This window comes from Solea solea, chromosome 4, assembly GCF_958295425.1.
Source record: "Solea solea chromosome 4, fSolSol10.1, whole genome shotgun sequence".
Classification (NCBI taxonomy): Eukaryota; Metazoa; Chordata; class Actinopteri; order Pleuronectiformes; family Soleidae; genus Solea; species Solea solea.
The window spans coordinates 13,742,195-13,763,043 of NC_081137.1; the positions used below are offsets into that span (position 1 = coordinate 13,742,195).

The 20,849-nt window shown below is 40.7% G+C and overlaps 1 protein-coding gene across 4 annotated transcripts in view; it reads left to right on the forward strand.

Moving 5' to 3' along the window:
* The window catches only part of specc1 (sperm antigen with calponin homology and coiled-coil domains 1), a 77,684-nt gene that overhangs the window by 18,803 nt on the left and 38,032 nt on the right, over window positions 1-20,849 (forward strand). For 3 of the 4 annotated variants that reach the window (XM_058627039.1, XM_058627040.1, XM_058627041.1), the window contains 2 exons: window positions 16,740-18,298; window positions 20,135-20,342. In XM_058627039.1, the coding sequence (XP_058483022.1) occupies window positions 16,740-18,298; window positions 20,135-20,342 (1,767 nt within the window). Of the gene's footprint in view, window positions 1-6,730; window positions 7,215-16,739; window positions 18,299-20,134; window positions 20,343-20,849 lie in introns of those variants that run through there. The other variant, XM_058627042.1, reaches the window with a different exon arrangement.

The window sequence follows — 20,849 nt, forward strand, 5'->3', positions numbered from 1 at the left end:
TATTGAAGAATGGTGGTTGATAATGACAGGGATTTGGTTGCAGTAATTAATGTTGTTCGACGCACACCCTCAGAAAATCCTCTGAGAGCGAGGGCAGTGTTTGTTTGCGGTATCCCATCTCCACCGCGCGTTGATCCCGTGTTCTACTGAAACTCGTCTTCAAAGGTTTGTGGTGCTGAAGCAGAGATAATTGAATTCTATTTGACAAAAGACTCCAGCAGAGCTGAGAAACCCGGGCCAAATGAGGCCCTCGGCTCTTTAACACAATTAAACCATGATCAGCTTTCATTGGGCTGAGCTTTAATTAACCAAACCATTTTTTTTCCCTTTTTTTCACACCAGAGGACAAGAACAGACACCCACTTACTGCTGTTCATGATAAATACATGTCTCTAAACACACTGCATCTGGCCTAGTTTTACTTGTTAATTTCTGGTACCCACACATAGAGCATGCAAACTCCACACAAAACATTCTTGCACTAAGGCTACCATGTCATCTAGAAAATACCCTCTTTTTTACTTTCTATTAGAGGCATATCCTGTCCTTGAGCACACCTGTACACCACAAATGGACATGTTTTTGCACAAAATAATTCACCCTGGGCTGAAACTCAATTTTATACCTATAATATGACCAGATATCATTGTTTTTTGTTATCGTCGTGATGAGATAAGGTATTTGTGATGACTTTTTCTGGTTTTTAAATGCTATTGCATTGATAATCACATTTATTATATTGAGTGCATTTGTGAAATATTATAAATTAAATATTTTCTATACTGATGCACAGAATTGGCAAAGTTAAAAGTCACTTTATACTTTCATTTTAAGTCTAATGGTTTGTGGATATATCAGTTTCAATTTCATTGTTTCTAACTTATGTAAATAGCCCTCATTTAACATAAAAAAGCCAAATAAATACAAACCCTAACCACCAGGTATTATCTGAAATTAAAGGCAATAACTTTATTTTATCATAAACAGTAGACATTTTATTTTGGAGGATATTTGCAGTGTATTGTCACTCTCCTTTGAGAAGCACAAACATCTCAAAAGAAAACCTTTTGATTTAAATTGTGATATATATGGACGGACAGTCAAACAGGTTGCATAGCGCAAAATCAAATCAGACACCTGAGAGAGAGAGAGAGAGAGAGAGAGAGAGAGAGCAGTGATGGTTAACCAGTCCTAGAAGGCAGTAGGTGTCAATCATCATTTAGCCTCCTGCCCTCAATTCTAAGTCACTGTGTCCGCTCGGAAAGTCTATTGAATTATACACGCAGGGGAAATGTCATGATTTGAATTTAGATGAGGGTGATGATCTGTGGTATTTTGAAATGTTTGACATATAATACTGGAACGTGCTCAGTGTTTGTCGTTATCCATGTAGAGGGGAACGGAAATATGAGATGAATTAGTTTTTGTGTGAAGAGAAGGATCAAAAATTCGTGTTGGCATTTTGAGATAAAAATGTTGAGGACTTAGCAGGCTCTGAATTTCACTGAAGCCGAACTGTCATCATACCTGACAGAAAGTAATCAAGGTTTTTTTCCCTGAGTGTCAAGTATTATTTGTGACTAGACTGTGGAAGTATGAGAAGTGAAAACGAAAGGAGTACGAAAAAATTAATAAACTCTTTTCTACAGTGCCGTTTCTTTAGGAACTGCAACTGTAACCACATTCACATTCAGTGAGTCCTTGTTAATTAAATGTGAGGAAGGAGCTGGAGTGGTGAGAGCTGAGGCATCAGTTATTATATTAGAACTAGGTCACATGTTCCCAGGATACTATGCATGCATAAAAAATATCAATAGTCATATTGCAGCACTGTGAGGACATACAGTACGTGCCGTCACGTTTCACAGTTTCTCTTTAGTGTCCTCGTTTATTCTGCCTGAGCTTTGAAAAGGTTTTATGGGACCATCTCATCCTCAATTCCAAATACATGTTCATTATGCAGCTGTGGGCTTTGTACACTAAATGACAGTTTTCACTGTAGTCTCTGTTATTGTGTGATAAAAGAAAGGTTTTTGTCTTTGGAACTAACTACAGTATACTTGCATCATGCGCTTAAGAAAACAGACACTGTAGGGCTAAACAATAAATAGTTTTCAACGCAAGTAGCATATTGCAAAATCTGTAATTTAGTATATTATAGAGCACGTCTGACCCAGACTTTATACTTTGTAGTCAATGAAAGGTCGCATTACTTTCTCATGTACATACATACATACATGTTAGAAGCCATACATACCTTTTAAAAAACTGTATTTGTTGTACAGATATATCATATCATCAGAGATTAAGGAAACGTTCAATTGAAATACTGCAGCCAGTTTATTCACAATTTAACATCAATTTTCTGCTCACAAATTCAGTATGTTTATGTTGTGGGTATAAGTGTAGCTCCTCAGGATTAAATCCTAAAACTATTTGGCGACCTCATGTTTCTGTGGAGATTAGGATTTCAGCATTCGTTTTTAAACTCTAGCCCTCTTTAAGTTGTCTTACATTAGAACTAGGTTAGTACTTTCTCCGTCATGTTTTGAATCTAAAACACAATGAACTTGTCTTTAAAGGTATACCACAAATAAAACCACAATCCCATCATTTAACAAATAAATCTGTTGGTTTTTCCCCCAAATCATTCAGCCATTCAGTAGGTTTTAAGGTGTTAAAACATCAACACGCACACACATACACATATCTGACTAACAGTCTGACTCCACCCATGCCTGCCCACACAGCATGACGCCACACTATGATCCAAAAGTGTTATTTTTGCTAATGGAGTCTCGCCCCAACCCCAGTTGTCATTTTTACCAACTCGTCCGTGCAGTCAGGCAGCGGGTTAGTACCCAGCCTCATCCTGATGACTTATTTAAAACACCTTATCAATAATTCAGTAAAGATTTCTTTCAGAGAGGAGAGACAAAATGAGATGAGACTTGAGGCTTTATAAATAAAAAGCCCAGTCGGGGTGACGGCACATAAACAGCCACTTTATTTACAGGCACTTTTGTTCACCTGTGTTCCCTCGATGCTTTCACGCTGATCATTAATAGTAGAGTTAAGCCTGACATAAAAGTCTGTATTGGATTCACATAAATGACTCAAGACAGTTTAGTCTTCATGAGAGATGGTTCATATTCTATATGTGAATTCATCTCTATCTTTCTATCGATACTTATCCCTGTGTGGTTTTCTGTAACCATGTTTGAAGGTTGTGTCACAGATAGTGTTATTGTTCTAGTGGCTTTAACTCCGACAGTAGATTTGAGATCAGCAGCACTGCCATAACTTATAGGATATTCAAAATGTATATTTATTTTTAAAAATCCTATTGAACGTAGGTTAATGTAGCTCTGTTTCATGTTGTATTCTTATCACATTGTATTTATTTCCTTTTACCTTGATGGTGATGGTTTTGGACACATTTGTTGGCATTCTTGATCCGCATGAATGCAAGCTGGATTAGAGGCCACCTCCTCAGCTGTTGACGTCTGATCAGTGGTAGTTTTGCACTGTTTTAATTTATTTGCAGCCACCCTTAGATTATCACACGATTTGTTTTTTTGTTATGGTCAAAAAGAAATTCAGTGCAATTGATTCACTCAAGCTGCTCTTCTCGATTCTCTCGCTGTCTCACACACACACACACACACACACACACACACACACACACACACACACAGAAGACTGATCTCTACAGTCGGACTCGTTAAAACTCAATTTTGTTCTTGCAACCAGTCAGTTAGTGTGGGAAGAGTGGGATTACCAGATCTGATTATATGTGGTCACAGGGGACTCATTCAGGATGCATTTTAATGCTACATGCGATCAGTCGTCCTTAGTTTAATCTGGCCATGATCAGATCTCTGAGGACAGATGCTAATAACAAGTCTGAGGGGCCATAGTAAACACTGACTGCACTGTGTGTGCCTTCTATGCTGGGAACCAGCTTAGGACGTGGGCACTTACTGATGGTTGCCAACAGACCAGAAAAAAAACTAAGTTTAGCAACCTAATAAAATCTACACCTCTCAACTAATTCTACAATATCATTAGAATGTCTTTGCCACTTGCCATCTTGCTGTTCTTATGCCTTTTTTACTGGAAATTGAACTTTTGAAGCCCTGCACCAAAGCCCATACAGAAAATCTGCCTACATCAGTGACTTTGGTTTGGTTAGATGTTCTTAAGTGACACCAACTTACCAAAGGAGGCAACAGTAGACCAGCAGCTCCTATGTTATGGTAAAAACACTGATTTTCTCTATGGACTGTCTTTGTTAACTTTCTGTCTCTGCTGTACAAGGGGCTTGTTGTCAGAATGTGTTGGAGATAGAGATTCTTCTCTGCCTGTCTGCCATATACAAGGTTTGCTTACAACACTAGATTATTGTCACTTCCCAGTTCAACAGCTCATAAGCCTGCACCAGTTTACTGGAGGAAGAGAAGGGAGATTAATTTTTGATGCAACTGTCAGTGAATGATGAGCAAAAGTATGTCTCCATACTGTTGACTCCAGACACAACAGTATAGTCCCTGCAGGGTCCTGTCTGTGTGTGTCAGTGTTTGGGATGCAGGAGGAGGGAGAAGTATGGTGCGGGAGCTGCTCATATCTGTCAGATGAATTAATCAAACATGCCTCAGTCCAGAGGGACGTTTCAACCTGCATAAGCACTCAGCCATGACAGAAGCTGCACATGGAATATACAGTAAGAAGACACGTGCAGATGGACTCGCAGAAATATGCACGGTCCACAGTTGCCCACACATTTACCTTTCACATCCCACGTACCGCCTGTTCCTGTTCAGTATGATATTGTACTCTTGCGTTTATTATGTCTGCAGCATGAAAAGGATTATGGTAAACTCCTCAATCTGTGCATGGGAAAGGTTGGTTTCAATGGCCAGAACGAACACTGCATCTACAGAGCCTCCATAAAAACACCTGGAATCGATTCATCGACCAGATTTTTGGCATCAAGTCTGAAATTCCTCTCTTGAGAAAATGTGTGACCCTACTCAAGTCCCCATAAAGATGCAGGACAGAGAGAAATGGCCCAGCCTGATCTTTTTAAAGAGGTCTGTTGGACCCACAGAGATGCACGTCCTGTGGTGAGGAGAACATTCTTAGCTGGATTACTGGCGTGTTTGTTTACTAAAGTGAGCGTGCTGCTTCAAGATTAGGAGAGAGGAGAATACTAAAATAAAGGGTAAACAAGCTTTACCAACAATTTATGCAATATTTAAAAGATATCAATGCTTTGAATGTACAGTTCTGTATTAGATGGTTAATACCTCTTGTTAAGATAAACTGACATGAACAGAATCATTACATGTCATTTGGCAGACGGTTTTATATTATATATATATTATATATTTATAATCACACAGCAAGCTACACGTTTAGAGGAATATTTTAAAAGGCTTTATCAGGGCTTTGGAGTGTTTTATACATGATTCTTCTCAGTGAGCGAAAGAAAAATAAGCTGGTGGCTCTAAGCTTGCATAACAGTGTGGATGTGCAAACACCTAAAAATATCAGCGCTTATCTGTGTCAAGCATGGCTTTGAAAAATTGACAGTGCAGTTAAGATGAATTTTAATTTCTGATTTTAGTAATTCATGGTGGTGTTTTTGATCATCACTGCACTGTAACCAATCATGAATCCTCGATAAAATGGTGTAGCATACATTTATTACCTCTGCCTGAGGTAAGGTGGAACATAACATCACTTTAAAGGGATGTAAGTTAAGCCACTGCTATGTTAAACAGTTTAAATGTATAAACTGACATGATTGTAATCCCTGTTTTACCAGTACATACAGTGTGATTGAGGAAGGACATAATATTAAAAGTCAAATATTATCCATATTAGACTCATATACATGTAGGTAGGGCTGGGCAATATGTCGATATTTCATCTATATCTTTTCCTTTAGCTAGGATTGTCTGTTGCCAATCCTAGCTAAAGATATATCCTAAAATATTTATGTATTATTTATAAGCCATATTGCCCGGCTTGCAGAATTTTTTATTAGATTTATATTGCGATATATCAATGTCGAAGTATGTACAAAAGTACATCTTGATAAGATTTTTGCTGTATTGCCCAGCCCTACATGTAGGCACACATATATATATATATATATGTATATATATATATATATATATATATATATATATATATATGTGTATATATATATATATATATATATATATACATATATATAGCCACTATATATACACACACATATGCCGTTGTCCTTTGTTGGGTGTCCTGCAGAGAAGAAGGGACAGAAAGCCTAGCCCATGATCCCCAGCCCATTTATGTGGATATTTGTTTGTTAATGAAAGTTGTAGTTCTGTGTTCTGTGTGCAGTTCTGAGCTGGAGTGAGAGGTCCCAAGCTGCAAGTTTATTTGGGGGGGAGGTAAAAAAACAAGAGCTGTATTGTCATACTCGGCCAAAAATGCAAATAGTGCCTTTCCTTTCCCTGTGCTCATCTTTCCTTCCTTTTTCTCGCCACCCTCCTTTCACTCTCTCCTTCTTGTCCTTTCAGTGCCAGTGTGAGGGACGGTTCATCTCACCATTGTTTAACTGGTACTGGTGAGAGTAAGTTGGCTGACATCAGTGGGAGGAGGTGTGCTAATGTGCATGTGTGTGTGTGCGTTTGGCCTGGGAAGCCACTCCTCCTCTGAGCTGATTCCAGTCATCACAGCAATAATGAAATGAACACGACGCTGCCTGCTCGCCTGTCTGCCTGCCAGCGTGACATACTGTCACCATTTTAGAGGACACACACACACACACACACACACACACACACACACACACACACACACACACATTCACACGCACTCCCTCAGAGTCATTCACTGACAGGACACATAGCCCGCCCTCTCACAAATGCACGCACACACTTGCACAGCCCTGGAGAGGAGTAGAGGAAAGGAAAGAAGACCAGGAGAGGGAGGGGAGGATAAGAGGAATTTTACATCGCATGGTTTCCTTTCTGTGTGGCTGTCCGCTGTTGCTTGTGGGTGCTGAGCAGCGACAACAACCCCAGCACACTCTCCCACTCACGCAGACCTCCCCTGCAGCCACGGATTCTTGGATTAGTCCACACTGCTGCGGAGTGTGGGAGTCGTGGAGTGGACCAATATGGGGAACCAGCCGGGGAGACAGGAGGAAACCGAGTCAGGTCTGCTTCTCTTGTGCTGTGCTGGTCCTCAGCATCACTGACACCTCTTTGTGTCTGTCTTTCTCTGTTGATGTAAAAGGCAATAGATGGGAGCTTAATCTTGTGACATGTCATGTCTGAGTAGATACCTGAGAGGCAAGTCCAGACTAATGAGTATGGAGTGAACACAGCACTGACTGATCAGTCCTGTCAGATTAATATATCCTGGAGTTATAAAAGCTGTTTGAACAGGTTTTAAGTCAGCTGATCTGTTCTCTGCTTCTGCCGTCATTTTGCGTGAATACATCCACACTCTTGTAATGGATTTGGTGTGTTATGTTACATATACGGACTAACATTATGTTTGTCTGTTTGTGTATAGGTTTTACCTGTGTATGTGTATTCGTAGTCAGGTGGGGAAAATGCTGAGTGTGTCTGACAGTAAGTGTAAGGGAACCTGCTCGAGGAGATGGTATCATCCGCCTCAGGCTCACAGCCCTCTGCTGCCCTGGGCTCGCTGCGCCTCCGCAAGATTTCCATTTCAAAGTCCCTCAGAACTGCCCTCGGCAGCGAATTCACACTTATCGTAAATCAACCTTTCTCATCCTAGTAGCCTCTGAATTTCTTAAACAAAATGGGCACGAGTTGTGTATGTATTATTATTATTATATGGAATAAACACAGAGCCTGCACATATGTCTACAAATGATAATGTTTTCACACAGAGCATCATCTCGCTGCCTTTACCTGATTTTGTATGTAAAATCAAATGTCTTGAGCAGTACTCACGACACACACAGACACCAGCAGTGTAGCGCGTTGTTTTTTATGATCAGCAGTGAGTGTCGACCTCCTGAAGCTGCATCATTTCATTGCAGTGGCATGTGTTGCTTGAGTACAGCTGGCTCAGGTTGGATGGTGCTGCTAGCAAGCTGCTGCATGCTTTAAAAGATTAGCTCCCATTTTCTTCTCTACACTTAAAGCTTACAGTACACATACAGAACCAAAGATTGGTGATTGCTGAGTGTTAACACAGGACGTAATACGGCTAATAGTAACTTCTTTGATCTCACACCATATTATGTAATTACTTAATTATGACACTGCACTGATGAGATTAGCACACATACATTATGGGGTATGGGAAGAGTGAAGGGTTAGGGAGTAAACTGTTTGCTATATAGTAAAGAAATGTTCCTCAGGCTTTGGAATGAATTCCATCCATGCAATCACCCTCTCCACCGTATTTCTTCTGTTCTGAACCTTCGTTGTCAAGCCAGGAAATTGATTGGCTGTGAATTCACTCTACTTTCTTAAATGAGCATCTATGATAAATGAGAGTTTGGTAATTAAATGGCTTGACTTTGTATTCTACCCTCTCATCATTTGAATGTGTAGGTGTACGGTATGTGTGTATGAGGGAGGAGGAAGCAGATTCGTCCAGTATGCAATAGTTTAGTGCAGGAGTGTCAAACTCATTTTAGTTCAGGGGCCACATACAACACAATTTGATCTCAAGTGGGATGGACCAGTAAAGTAATAGCATAATAACATATTAACAACAAGAACTCCTTTGTTTTACATTTAATGAAATATCTTTTTACAAAACATATTATGTTATTAACCTGAAATTTCTTGAGAAAAATAAGTGCAATTTCAACAATATTATGCCTAGGTTTGTCATTTACACATGTGCATTACAACGTACACTTCACAGTGGATCTACAAAGGCACAAAACATTTATTCAAGGGTACCTGGAACAGAAAAACATCGTACTTCACATCATGATTAGATTCTAAACCCTAGTCTTATCTCTCTCCTTAGCTAATGAATGAGCTCTTTGGACGTCCATCTCTGTCTGCTTCCACTGAACTCTTTGAACTACCTTCTGTCACACACACATTGTATACAGTACAGGATGTCCTGAACTCGGAGCTGTCCGTAATATAACGCAACGCAATGTAATGTAGACATGTTAACTGGTCATGAATGTGATGAGGGAGTGTTCAAAAGGGTCCGTCTTGTAAACACAGATATTTATTTACAGGGTCTGGTCATTCGGACTAAGAACGACACTCACTCTGCACATCACTACTTAACAATAATATATAATATTTGTTTCCTGATATCATGTGAGGCAGACTTTGCATATTAGACCTTTACGCATACAGACTTTAAGATCCTGCAGCAAAGAAGGGGATCATTCATGCTTTGCATTAATGAACAGCAACATAATGATGGATAAAAGCGATGACTGAACTTCATTCTCCATAACGGCGAGATGGCGAAACAGAGCCAGCTGAGGTCCGTCAGACAGAATTGCTGTTCTATTGCTGGAAAGTAGGGAAGGAAACGTGGGAACAGGAGGAGCTCATTCAGATGTGATTGATGACGTTATCTCTGAAGTGGCAGGTTAAAGGAGTAAGCTGCCTGTTGCTGTGATAAGGAGGTCCTTATCAGCACCAAACTACACCAACGGCAACTACACAGAGCCTTCCTGTCTCCCCACTGGCTCACCAGGAGAGCTGCCAAGACCAGAGCCTGTGGTCAGCTCGTTGTCAGCTGTTGATGAATTGTCAGTAATATATACTGTAATAACAGTGGGTCTATTATTTTGGCTGGGGATAAAACCTGATCGAAAACATGTTTGTGTAGTGAGGTAAAATGGATTGTTGTGGCTTCCATGTAGTCAAAAAAAAGCAAAGTTTCACACACTCATGGTTTCCCCCAGAAGTTTGACGGGGATGCTTGAAGGTGGCTGTAATGGTTGAGGCCACTGCCAAAAACATGGAAAAGAGAAGTGTGTTTTCAAAGTAGGGGATACTATCAATATAGCAGTTGGCGTGTTGTCATTGGAATAACATTGTTCTTTCTCTTCACTCGCTGTTACCAGCAGCACCGCACTGTTATTATTTTTTAATGGGTACTGCCATGGGTGTAGAAACCAAGCTCAGTTAGATTCACGATAAAGAGAGATTTGACAGAAATACATTTTTTTTTCTCCAAGATTTCATGTAAGTGAATAACTAATAATTGCTGAATGAATTCTTCCACTACGGAATGTCATCAAGCTCTGCTTATGTTTTTAAACCCTCTGAACATTCACAGCCCACCAAGGCACCAACACAGGTTGTTTTCACTTTATCTATCAAACGTTATCTATCAAATTCTATTCTCAGGAGAGGTTTGGTGGGTGTGTACAGAGTACTCATTGTACATGATGTGCATAATTGACCTCTCTTCTGCATTGAATCTGTTCGGGTGAGACAACTATTGCCTTTTTAATTGATACATGGATTTTGGTGATCCCCATCCACTTTTTTTGCTGTTTTTCTGACAGATATTCCACTTTGATTTGCAAATCTTTTAAAGGTCTTGTGTGTAAGAATTAGTGACTTTTAATGGTGAGTTTATGCACTCACCCCTCCCTTTCCCACGCATGTCAGGAAACTGCTGTGGCATTTGCTTACCAGGAAGACTGTTGTAATTCTTAGTTTGCATATAAAACTGCCACGTCAAAGTGGCTCCTTGCTCTGATTGGTTGATCCATTCACGCTTGATGTTGCTTATTGTACAGGGATTATACTGTACAAACATCAATACAAACATACTTATGGGTAGTTTATTCAATTTCTGTCATTAAACTAATGTCTGACAAACTAGTGATTCATTTTGCACGGTGACTGCTGCTCCCCAGATCTTACCGTGACACCACAGTGAACAACAAGCCAAAGAATGTGGAAGTGCGTAGATTATTGTGCCATCTTGACACCTTATCAGAGGAAATTGATGATGGGCAGGGATTCAGCATGAGGAAACAAGCGTGTCCAACTTCTGACAGCCTGAACGTGATGAGGAAGTTACCTCAGTCAGACTTTCCATGGCAGTGAGCAGTTGGTACAGTAAACACACCAGCCACTGTTTGCAGAGAAAAGCATGTGCTGGTTAATTATCCTGTTTGTGTCACTGGAAACCATAACCTGAGCATCGAATGAATTTTGATGAACTCCCATGACAATGTCACAGTTCACCTAACAGAATTGCACTTCAACTGCAAGACTTTACTTTGCCTTATTTAGTATTTGAGACTGGATGTTGTATCTTAAGCTGTGCATCAATGGAAAAGAAGCTACAGGACCAATTTGCTGGAGGACAATTTGCTTTTGTCTTTTCTTTCTTTTTTAACATTGGTACAAAACCCTCTCCACTACGCAGCTTAATGTTCCCACAGAATGTGCTTTTATATTCTTTTTTATGGTCAGCACAGGGAAGTAAATCTTGCATTTTCGTTCCTGGACAAAGCAGACATATTTACTCTACAGTAATATTTATTTTAACGGTACACTGCCAGGACAGAAATCATCAGGAGTTTCAGGTTTCATTTCCTAATACTAGTTTCAACCTTTTAGCTATTTCACACAGTTATCTCATGTAAAGTCATGTAAAACTCAATTTACTATGTTAGCCTCATTATTGGATATCACTGAAACGGGCTGAAACAATTACTAAATTAATCATCGACTATTTTGATAATTGGTTTGAGGTTTTTTTTTATTATTAAAACAAGTCATATTAAATATATTTATATTCAATATATTTTATTTGAATATTTTCTGGTTTCTTTGTTCCATGCAACATCATCATTTGGAAAAACTTACATGTGTCAACATTTTCTGACGTTTTATGGACCAAACAGTTACTCATGTAATCGAGAAAACAATCAACAGATGAATTGATTTTGAAAAGAATTGTTAGTTCCTACCTTACTACTTCCTGCCCTACATTTGTTAAAAGTCCATGCCTGACGTGTTAAAAAAATCAATATGTGATTAAAGTAGCTAAGTGGCACTATGTTGCATGGCAGTAGTCATGCTGCTCTTTCCTGTTGGGCTGCAGAGGGGAAGCACTGAGCTGTTTTTACTTTTCAGGCAAAGACGAGCAGCTTAAACACACAGGGAGTCTTGCATACTGTACATCCTTTTTTTAAAGACATTGTGTAAGGTTTGCCAGCTGTCTGTTGACGTGCTGACAAGAGAGATACAGCAGTGTAAGATTGTCACGATACTAAAACTTCAAACAGTCCTCCCACTCTATTTTCATGATCTCCAGCCTTTTCCTAAATATAGCGCTCAGGCCTTGCTTTCAAGTTAACTGCACCAAAGCTCAGAATCTGAAGAAGTGAAGAAAGTGTCCATTAGGGCCACAACTACTATTTTCATCATCCATTAATGTGTCATTATTTTCCTGATTGATTAGTTGTGTTGTCCAAAAAATTCAGAAAGCAGTGTAAAATGTTCATACTGTAGCTGTTTCCCTATCCCTCCCAAAAAATGACACCCTCAAATGTTTAGTTTGTTCCACAAACCACAGATATTAAGCAAAGAAACCAGAACATATTCAATTAAAACAGCTGAATTCACTGACTAACTAATAACTACTACTAACTAATCAAGTAACAAAATAGTCTGTGATGAATGGGGGGTGGAGTGGCTCAGTAGTTAAGACTGTGTGCAAAGACTTCATGGTCGTAAGTTTAACTCCACCCCTGGCAGGTTGTACTCAATTCCCTTGTAAGTCGCTTTGGATAAAAGCGTCTGCTAAATGACATGTGATGTAATGAATTTAGTTATCAATGAACCATTTATTATACTTAACAACATCTTGTATATCACCAAAGAAAGTAATGCTCTCCTGACTTTAATTGTTGAACAACCTCAACACAAATACTGTGAGACTCTTTAGAAAGAGAGTCTTTTAGAAAGTCTTGCCTCAGGTTTGTCTTTTATTCATGAAAGTTTGAACTCGTCTTTTACAGAGAGGAAAATATTCCATGAGCTGCCTTTTAATCAATTCATATTAGTACTTTTGACACAAACCTGCTGGCATAGCAACAGACTAACACAGGTAACACAAGCATAACCTTCTATTCAGAGAGAACCAGTGTTGGTTTAGAGGTTTTCAATGTCACATCGGACTGTTGCGATGCAGTTTACAATGCATCGAGGCTAATCTCTGCTCAGCCACTGTAGCTGTCATGGAGACTCTGTTCTGTCTATCTTCCACTCCAGTAAGAGGAAAGGAATGCCTGTGAGTCAACGCAACAGGCCGATGGGCGCCTGTTGACCTATTTCATGCCCGGACAGTTGGACAACAGGAAGACCAGAGACTGGCTTTTCTGTCCCCTCTCTCCACTTCCACCTGAATGGAAAAAAAATGACCAAACTACATTTTGTGAAAGTAGAAGGAGGAGAAGCAGAGAACAGACCAGAGAAGCAGCGGTGAGAAATTCTGGTTTGTGGTGACAATGCTGTGTGTCGCTTCAGGTGCCAGCTCTCTGACACTTGACTACCTGCAGTCATTAAATCATTGTGACTCCTCAACCATAACCTTCTTGTTCTGTAAATTGAAGACTCGGCCCAGGCTGGCTGCAGTTAATTTGCTGGTGCTGGACAACTTCCAGCCACAAAGCTGCTGCTGCTGCTACTGCTGCTGGGGGTTTGAAAGTGATATCTTCATTAGAGAGAAAGAAGCCAACACTATCAGGACTTTTCATGATATAAATGAAGTCAGTCTGTGTTATACAATTGGTTCATTAGTTATAGACAACAAAACAATGTTCTCTCAGTCTTCCTAGACAGGATACATTAAAACATTATATTTTAAGATCCTTGTTATAACAATTTAGCAATGACTTTCTTTTAGTATGTAAGAAGATGGGGTGTAAAACAGCCCCGAAATAAAAAAAACTTGACAATGATTTTCTTCTAAGCTAGTGATTCACAGTGTTTGCACATTGCTATCAGTAATAGCATACTCATGCAGACTGTACGAGTATTTATTCCCTGCCAGAGGGTAAAAGCTCCTCAGTGAGCCATTTAACTGCCCATTCAACTCCTTTTCACAGATTTAGTGCTTCCTAGAGGTAACTATAAATGATTGTGAGCCTGAGCATGCCTAGCACCAATAAATTAAACTACCTCTTAACCATCTGGGTGTTGGTTATTTTCTATTTGATTAATAAAACCTAGATTTGTTGCCACACACAAATCTCAAAAATAACTTCTTCTCTGTTGAGAAAATGCATGATCAAATCTTCATTTCATTTTAACTGAAGTCATGTTCAATGTGTTTTATTTTGAATAATTTAACATTTGTGGCTGAAATTATTTATTCTTAAGACACAGTGGTGGTTGAGTGGATATGTAATACTTAATCGAAGAAAGATGGATATTTTCTGTGCCTGTGTTGGCCTGCAAAGGCTCTGCATTAAGGTGTTCGTGTCCAATGTGGATCTTCTTTAATTTTCTGACATACTAGTCCAGTGAGTCTCCAGAATCTTGCTGTTGTGCATGTGTTGGCTCCTGGCATCTAGAGTCATTTCACTGTGCACATGGTTCACTGATGTCATGGTTAAAGAGGTGGGCGATCTGAAGATGAGTGAGTTCATGTGCTCCATCTGGGTTATATTCATTAGAAGCTAAGGGGAAAACACAATATGAAAATGCTGCACTACAGTCCCAGTCCTGACATCACTGATCCTCATGGAAATAGACTGGTCTTCATCACATTTGACTTGTATTTCTCTCTCTTTCTTTGAAGGACCCATTGTTGCTCTCTTTGTTGCCACCTTTAATGATAATGACACTTGGAGTCCCTTAGAAATGCATGAGCTGTTCTGCATTTTCTCCCATTTTCTGCATGTGTTTCCTGTAGTAGCACATAGTGAATAATCATTTCACTACGCACTGCTGACTTAGGGTAAAAAATGTCCATATGACAGTGCAGGGTTTAGAAGTGCATGCTGTCCTCAATCTGTCAGTCATGGATTCATCCTCGGTGTAGTAAAGAGAATGAAGACTGAAGATTTTGAACAGGACCTTTGTGATGTACAGGCCTGTGCAGCAGTAAATGTATCTGATTGGAATGAAGTGCTTCCTTTGTTAATGTTAATTGAAATAACATCTCTTCAAATTATGACAGTGGGAATTCTCTTTAAACGTTGCTCTTAACCAGGAGTCTAATCTCAGTAACGTTCAGAGCTGTGGACTTGAGTCTCTGAGTCTTTGTTTTATTGCATCTAGTTTTTTTGGTTTTTTTTTCATTAAAAAGTCAATGTGAGTTTTGTTTTGACTCGGTACAGGTGTGATTTTCCATTTTCACCAGTAATGCTTTTTTTTTCAGCACCTAACTTTCTCGACCACAGCTGCACACTCTGGGAATGTTAAAGGGCTTTGTTCCCCAGAAATAGTGCCAGTGTTGGCAGCTTCTGACACAGTAGCCAGTTTATTCAATAGTGGGAGAGTCTTTGCAAATTGCCCATCAATGGCAGAGTACTTAAAGAAACCCCACACGGGTACAGGATTTCCATTCCAATCTAGGCCATTTGTGCGGGTGTTTGTACTACAAGTGTGTCCACACATTGCTCAGAGTGATATGCTGTCTATCTCCTCACACAGGTCGTCTGTCTAGCCTCTCCACTGTGGGCTTGATTATGATGAGAGAGACAGTGCTGTCTTTGTCTGTGCACCACTCGGGCTGCTCTGTGCATGAACGCGCCACATGCACTGGGACCTTTGTCATCCTTTGAAACAAACCATCCCCTGTGCCAGCATCGCAGTTTGCTGATGATTTGAAAACAAAACAGAAAAAAAAGAAAAGAAATACTCCATATTTTTGAAGCGTCTGGAAAAGGCTTGCACCACGGGCCCACACTGATGCCTTTTGAAATGCCACAATTAAGCTCTGCTGAGACAATGAATGACCACAGACAGTACCAGGCAGGCACTCTGTTGTCCAGAGAATATGTGAATAGGGTACAGTGACCAGCAACATGAAACTGCTGAGTAAGTGTCTGAATGTGACACATTGTCCATTCATTCAGTGTCTTTGTACGATGGGAACAAAATGTATGGTTACAGAACATCTGTACTGTAAACTGATTCTATTAACCTTCCCCTTTACGGTGTCAAGCCTGTTAATGTACTGAGTCGTGAATTTACTGACAGGAAACTGCAATCTGTGTTGAATCAATACTGGCAACACATTTCCAATCCCTGTGGATGGATTTGAATGGAAACAAAAAAAACAATTTTATTCATCCACCTAATTAAGTGCCTTTGTTTAGCTTCAGCTCAGTGTGAGTCTACTTTACTTAGTTGATTTATGGTTGTGTGTGGAGCAGAGAGAGGAGGGAATGGGGAATAGGGAATGTGAAATCATTATTGTATGTGCAATAATGATTCAATAATTCAATAATTAATCTTTCCAACATGCATTAGAAACATTTCTAAAAACAATCTTTACAGAACAGAAAAATAGAAATAAAGCAACCCCACAACCACCAATGTAAACAAACTGATATACATTTGGATTTCATTGAATTTCAAATAGACCTGTCCAGGATGTATCCTGCCTTTCTCCCTATGTCAGCTCGGTTTGGCACTAGCAACCCCATGAACCTCATGGGGAGGATAAAGTGGTAGAAATGGATGGATGGATCTCAAATACCTCCATATTGTTACAATATATTCTTCTGTTTTGCTCAGGTGTTCAAGCAGCCAAGAAGTCTGGTATTCCAGCCCCTAGAGAAATCCCTTCCACCATAACAAGAGACCGCATCTCTCTGAAGGACCAGCTGCGGAGCTCCTCCACAAAGAGAATGGTTTCTAGCACCAGTACTTCCAGCCTCTCTAACCTGTCAAAGACGCGTTCTTTAACTAAGTCCCGTGGAGATGCGGAGGGCCAGGAAAAGGGCCTTCTAGAGTGCCAGGTGAAGGAGCTGCTGGCTGAGGCTAAGGCTAAAGACTTGGAAATCAGCAATCTCAGGATGGAGTTACAGCGCTGCAAAGATAAAGCCTCCTCTGCTTCCTCTTCGCCCTCGTCTCACTCTGTCTCACGCCAAGAAACTGCTGTTGATCGAGAGCAGGAACAGGTGATGGAGGCACTTGTTCTAGTTGGGGAGCTGAGGGAGAAAAACGGGAAGTTTCAGAGAGAGTTGGCGGCACTCAGAGAGGAGAACCAGGTGCTGAAGGAAAAGCTGCTTTGCTTGGAGGCTTCTCCACTCTCTAGTACAAGCCCAAGCTCTCCCTCTAAACCCTTGGTGAATGGCCTGCCCTCAGACTCCAACTCCTCAGCTTCACAACAAGACAGCCCCCCTCCTACTGCCAGCCCACTCAAAACCTCTGTTTCCTCCAGCTCTGATATCACCAAGGACTCACCATCACCTGACTCCTCCGAGTTTGAGAAGATTCCGTCATGTTCAGAATCAGTGAGCAGTGGCGTAAGCGGTGAAATGGTTGCAGCAGCGCCCATTACCAATGCACAGGGACGGGAAGTGCAGAGCCTAACTGAACAGATTCACAAGATGGAGGAAAGCCACCACAGTACAGCAGAGGAGCTGCAGGCAACATTGCAGGAGCTGGCCGACCAGCAGCAGGTGGTACAGGAGCTGACGGCTGAAAACGAGCGTCTGGCTGAGGAAAAGCGTCTCTTGCAGACTTCACTCCAACAGCAAAGGGAACGCGTGGAGGTGCTTGCCCAGAAGAATGAGGCGCTGGCTGTGCGACTCCAGGAGCAAGCCCAATCTCAGGCCAAGAGGGAGGAGGAGCTGGGCGGCCAAGGGCCCAGGCTGGCTGAGCTGGAGCAGAGGTATTCTGAACTGGTGGAGAGCTCACACTTCGAACGGGAGAAACTGGTGGACATCCAGCAGCAACTGACCGGCAGCCTGCGAGTTCTGGAGGAGGAGCACCAGGAGGCCCAGGGCCAGGTGCGCTGCCTCAGAGAGGAGGTGGACAGATTGCAAGCCCAGTTGGACAGGGAGCTGGAAGTTGTAGGTCAGGCAGCACAGGTTGCAGAGGAGCAGAAGGTAACAGCAGAATGTCTCCGATTGGAAAACAGCAGACTGAAGGCACAGGTGGACATTGAGAGACAAAAGGTAGGTGAGCTGAAGGCCATGCAAAGTGCCAGTGACAGCACGGAGCTGCAGAGCCTGCTGAAGACAGCCCACACTGAGAGAGACAGGCTGGAAATGGAGCTGACAGAGCTGAGACAGGAGCTGCTAAAGGCCCAGGCTGATACTGAACATGTGCAAGCCTCAATGTCCAAGGTAGGTCAGATGCAAGGATACAATTCAAGTTTCCATGTTTTTGCTTTTTGAGAAACACAGAAGGCAATTCAGTCAGAATAGCACAGACAGCATCAGTTTGTGTCATGAAATGTAACATGTTTGGAGGCAAAGTGTTTTTAATAAGTATAATTCACATTTACATGGACAGTACTCTGGTTCAAAATGTCTGTGTGCAGTTAAAACATTTCCCCATGGTTGCTTCTATTGTGTTTACTAAGTGTTGTAAAGTAAAACTATGGCTTGAATTATGTGACTAGGTTCAAAAAACATTTTGTTTTCTTTGTGAATTTATTAGATGGACTGTGACAAAGCATTCGGGAATTTCCTGAAGGACGTCCTCAAAATGTAATGCAGACGTTTAAAGGAGAAGCATTGAAATTAAATTTTTGTTTGCTACTTTACCCAGGAATAGTTGATTTGCTATTGAAAGTCTGGCTCAGTCATTATCTATTGAATGTGAATATAAATGTGATATCTTCTTCCACGATGGTTTGGGCACAGCTCCTTCACAGCTGTCATTGGGTACATTTCTTCGTCACCACATTACATGAACTTGGATTCACTCAAATTGTTCTCATATGGTTCTTAGTAGTAACTTTGTTTTTCCCCCTTCAACGCCACACTCACCAGGGAGACTGAGGGAGGGTTGTCACCACCAGCTTTATGCTGTTGTCATTGTTGGAGTATGACTAAAGTGCCAGCAGTAGGGTTGTACACTAGTATGTGACCTTCTGAGTCATTCCTGTCCTCTGCCACGTGGGTGTGAGGGTGAGGCCTCTCCATAACTCCTCTCACAACCACATTATTGTATTAAAGCCACATGGTGTCATTTGGAGAGTGTCCTGCATCAGTTTATCAGAGTATATCATGTATTTATTTTTAATATATTCTGCTTAGAGATATCTGTTTTATGGTGTCATCTCTCAGAGTGACTGCAAACATCATGTCACATTAACATCAGCTCAGTAGTTGGTGCAAACACACAGTGACACATATTACCATGTGACTCCTTACATGGTACTTATTTACGTTTTGGCCTTCTTTTAATTTTATTGTTGGTGGATAATTCATTTTGAAAACAGAACTTTAAAATAATAGTTCAGGACTCTTTGAGGTGTGGTTGTATGAGGTAATGACATCTAGTGAGCACTGACTGTGCTGTGTAAGCCCAGCTTGAGCCACAAATGCTTGTTGTTACTGAAATCCTGGCTCAAGTTAAGGTTGCGTTGTGAACTGCACACTCCCAATACCAAAATCCGTAGAGAAAATCAGTGATTTAAGTTAAATTCAATTCAAATGTCTTATTTTGTCACTTCAGTGTTTAAAACATCTCTTTTGGATTTACCTAAATGACAAACACTTACCCAAAAAAAGAGCAGAAGTAGACCAGCAGCTCCCATTGTGCTGTGAGTTCAAAACACAGATTTTCTATATGGATTCCAGTCAGAAAAGGCTGTCTAATGGCAAGCTAAAGAAAACAACATATTCTTAATAGGTATCATAGACTTATGCAGGTGTACATTTTAATAGTTGAGCCCTTTGTTGGGTGGCTAAAAATATTTTTCTTGTGTTCCCAGCTGCAGCCATGTTTTCAGTGACAAGTGTCTGTGCCTCAAGCTGTTTCCCAGCCACAGTAAAATAACCTGAAGTGACAGTGGTGGAAGCTAAGACGAAAACATGATGGAGTATCAGCTATTCAATGTGCACAGATCCAAACAGTTCATGTTAGTTGACAAAGATCCCCAAATGAATCTTTGTCTAATCCCGCTCTGCTCTAAACCCACTGTAAACTTACAAATGTGCATACATGCACAGGTGGAGGCCAAATGCCAGCAAATTCAGGAGTGGGCTGAGAGGAGAGAGCAGGAGTTCAGCAGCCAGCTGACTTCCCTGGAAGATGCTGCGATCCAGGCTGAGAAGCACGTGAAGGAGCTGAAGGAGACCATCTTTGAACTGGAGGACCAGGTGGAGCAGCAGAGGGCCATTAACTGTCACACCAACCAAGCTGTCCTGGACATGGAGAGTAAGTTCATGTCACTGGAATCTCCAGTCTTAAATATAATGTAAACAAGTCAATCAGTGGTGGGCAAATTATTATAACTAGTTAATGAAGTTGAATCAGTAGCTCTTTAACCCATACAAACAAACTGACATTTATAACCTTCACGAAGGTACAAGGTTCCTATTAAGGTTTTAATAGGCTTCTTTCTTCCATGTTTGTCTTTTGCATTTTATGGCAGTTGTCATCAGTAATGTTACATTACTGCATTCATATTTATCATCCATTACAATCTCCTTCCTCCTCCAAAGTCCATTGGTATAGACCAGGGGTGTCAAACTCATTTTTGTTCAGGGGCTACATAAAGCGCAATTTGATCTCAAGTGGGCCGGACCAGTAAAATAGCATAATGAAACCAGCATAATAACCTATGAACAACAAGAACTCCTTTGTTTTTTCTCCTTTTGTCTTACATTTAATGAAGGATATTTTTACAAACCATAAAATTTCTTGAGAAATATTAGTGCAATT